This window comes from Penaeus monodon, chromosome 15, assembly GCF_015228065.2.
Source record: "Penaeus monodon isolate SGIC_2016 chromosome 15, NSTDA_Pmon_1, whole genome shotgun sequence".
NCBI classification, from domain to species: domain Eukaryota; kingdom Metazoa; phylum Arthropoda; class Malacostraca; order Decapoda; family Penaeidae; genus Penaeus; species Penaeus monodon.
The window spans coordinates 25,369,144-25,371,179 of NC_051400.1; the positions used below are offsets into that span (position 1 = coordinate 25,369,144).

At 37.8% G+C, this 2,036-nt stretch overlaps 1 protein-coding gene across 1 annotated transcript in view; it reads right to left on the reverse strand.

Moving 5' to 3' along the window:
- LOC119582271 overlaps positions 1–2,036 on the reverse strand; it is a 21,393-nt gene that overhangs the window by 11,670 nt on the left and 7,687 nt on the right. Inside the window, exons 5-6 of the mRNA XM_037930490.1 lie at positions 1,615–1,923; positions 898–1,121 (exon numbers count right to left, since the gene is read on the reverse strand). Of these exons, the coding sequence (XP_037786418.1) occupies positions 898–1,121; positions 1,615–1,923 (533 nt within the window). The remainder of the gene's footprint in view (positions 1–897; positions 1,122–1,614; positions 1,924–2,036) is intronic.

Consider the following 2,036-nt stretch of genomic DNA (forward strand, 5'->3'; position numbering starts at 1 on the left):
TCCTTCTCCTTTACTAAATTTTAGGGAAATGTAATGCTGAGTTCTTTTCCTGATGTGACAAGGATTCATACACAAAAGGCATATTGGCCTTCTTGCGTAGAAAGCAGGCAAATAATAATTTGAATGCTGAAAGGCCATGAACCTCGCATGTATCCACTTTCTTTCGTTCCACGGCAGTCGGTGGTCAGAGTTCTTGCTGGAAACAATGAACATGTTACAACGTATGATAACAATAAATATTAGGCAAATAAAGTTTTAAACGCCTTATCATTCATAAGAAATCGTTGCAGAAACGTTTTTGGAAACACTACGTTTCAGATAACCCCAAAACGATTGTTTGGATGAAATTAGCAATCTATATTAAACTTTGATAGTCCATAAAAATCGTAAATATATATACTGACTAACAAATTGTTGCATAATTTTCGCCATCACGAGACCTTTTTTACGGCAGAAATCGAGGGGGGGGTCAAGCTTTATTGGTGGAGTCATATTCAAACCCAATTGTGACAGATATGAATGAACAAATATGATAACAGATGTGGAATATAATAAATAGCAAGGAAGTCATATCATAACGTAAATAAAATTTGTATAGGATTCTCATATAAAGTCACAGTTATAATTGCACTTGATTGCATTCTAAGCGTGCGTATCATATTAAATGATGATTTGTAACATCAGAAATCAAAATAGGATGTAATGGTGTAGAAAAAATCAATAAAATGAAAAACATATAGTAAACAGATGCAGATTCCTAGAAATGGGGTGGAGCTAAGGGTATGATAACGGCACATCTAATTGCGTGTCGCAAAGAGGACAAACACAGGTTTTACTCGTCTCTAGATACCGTTGAGCCATTAGATATTACGTCTAAACACACATATGTACACATACCTCAAAAGTATAATTTGTGTTGACCGCCAAGTTTCCAAGTTCGATACATCGATCAAACTTAGGCACAGACGTACAAGGTACAGCATTCATAGAGGTCCAAGTTGAATAAATTCTGTACACAAAACTGGTGATCTTCCCCTTCGGCGGGCACGGGTCATTCCACATCAACCTGATCTCGCGGGAAGACAGGGCTGCTCCCACCAGATCCTTCACCCTGGGAGCCCCTGGTAAAGATGTTAACGTAGTAGGATTGTACGTGAAACATAAATGAGTGGTAATTCATAAAGTAATTTAAAAGTAATTTGAAAAGGATATACCTCAGTATTATTTTATCCTATAGTCTGCAATCTGCTTCTTATTTTAGCCGATGTAATGTCGTTGTCTCTTTGAGTAATTATATTATAATTACATTAAATACTACTAATCTTTCTAATCCACTTATGGTCCCGTCATTATCCACTGAACCAAACAAAATTGCTCATCATCGTGCAGAATTTTAGTCAGGGCATGACAACGTTAAAGTTCTCCCCTGGCTACATGTGGAGCTGCGGACGTCAGTGAGAAGAACTGATGAATGATGAAAGTCCAAATCTGAAGTGTATCTTCCCAGTGCCTTTATCTCTTTTCTAACCTATCTATTTGCTCATTTATTTATCAGTTTTTCGGGATAAATAAATGAAGCGTCATCTTAACTAAACCACACTTCAGATAACTTACTTGCTGAGGAAGTCGTGAATGAACTTGTCGATTCCAGCCCAGTGCCAGCATCATTCTTGAAAGTAACAGTAGCAGTGTAGGTCGCCCCTTTTAGCAAATTACTTTTTAAGAAAAAATCGATGTAATTGCTAGCTAAATTCTGACTGTATTCCTCTTTCAGGGACTTGTTCTCGCATTCCAAGAAAGTCTCGGTGATTAACTCGGCTCGTGCGTTGGGTCCGTTGTGCTGTGAACACGTGCCGACTAATTGACAGCTGAGATAACTGGTAGAATGATATCGGCATTGAGATTGAAGTTGAATTTCAGGAGCTGTGGAAACGAAAAGAACGTCAGGACTGAGTGGGAATAGAAGAGCGAAGTAATAATTGAAAGCAAAAGGAGTAATCGCATTCGATATCCTTTTGATAGACTTATTACAGGTG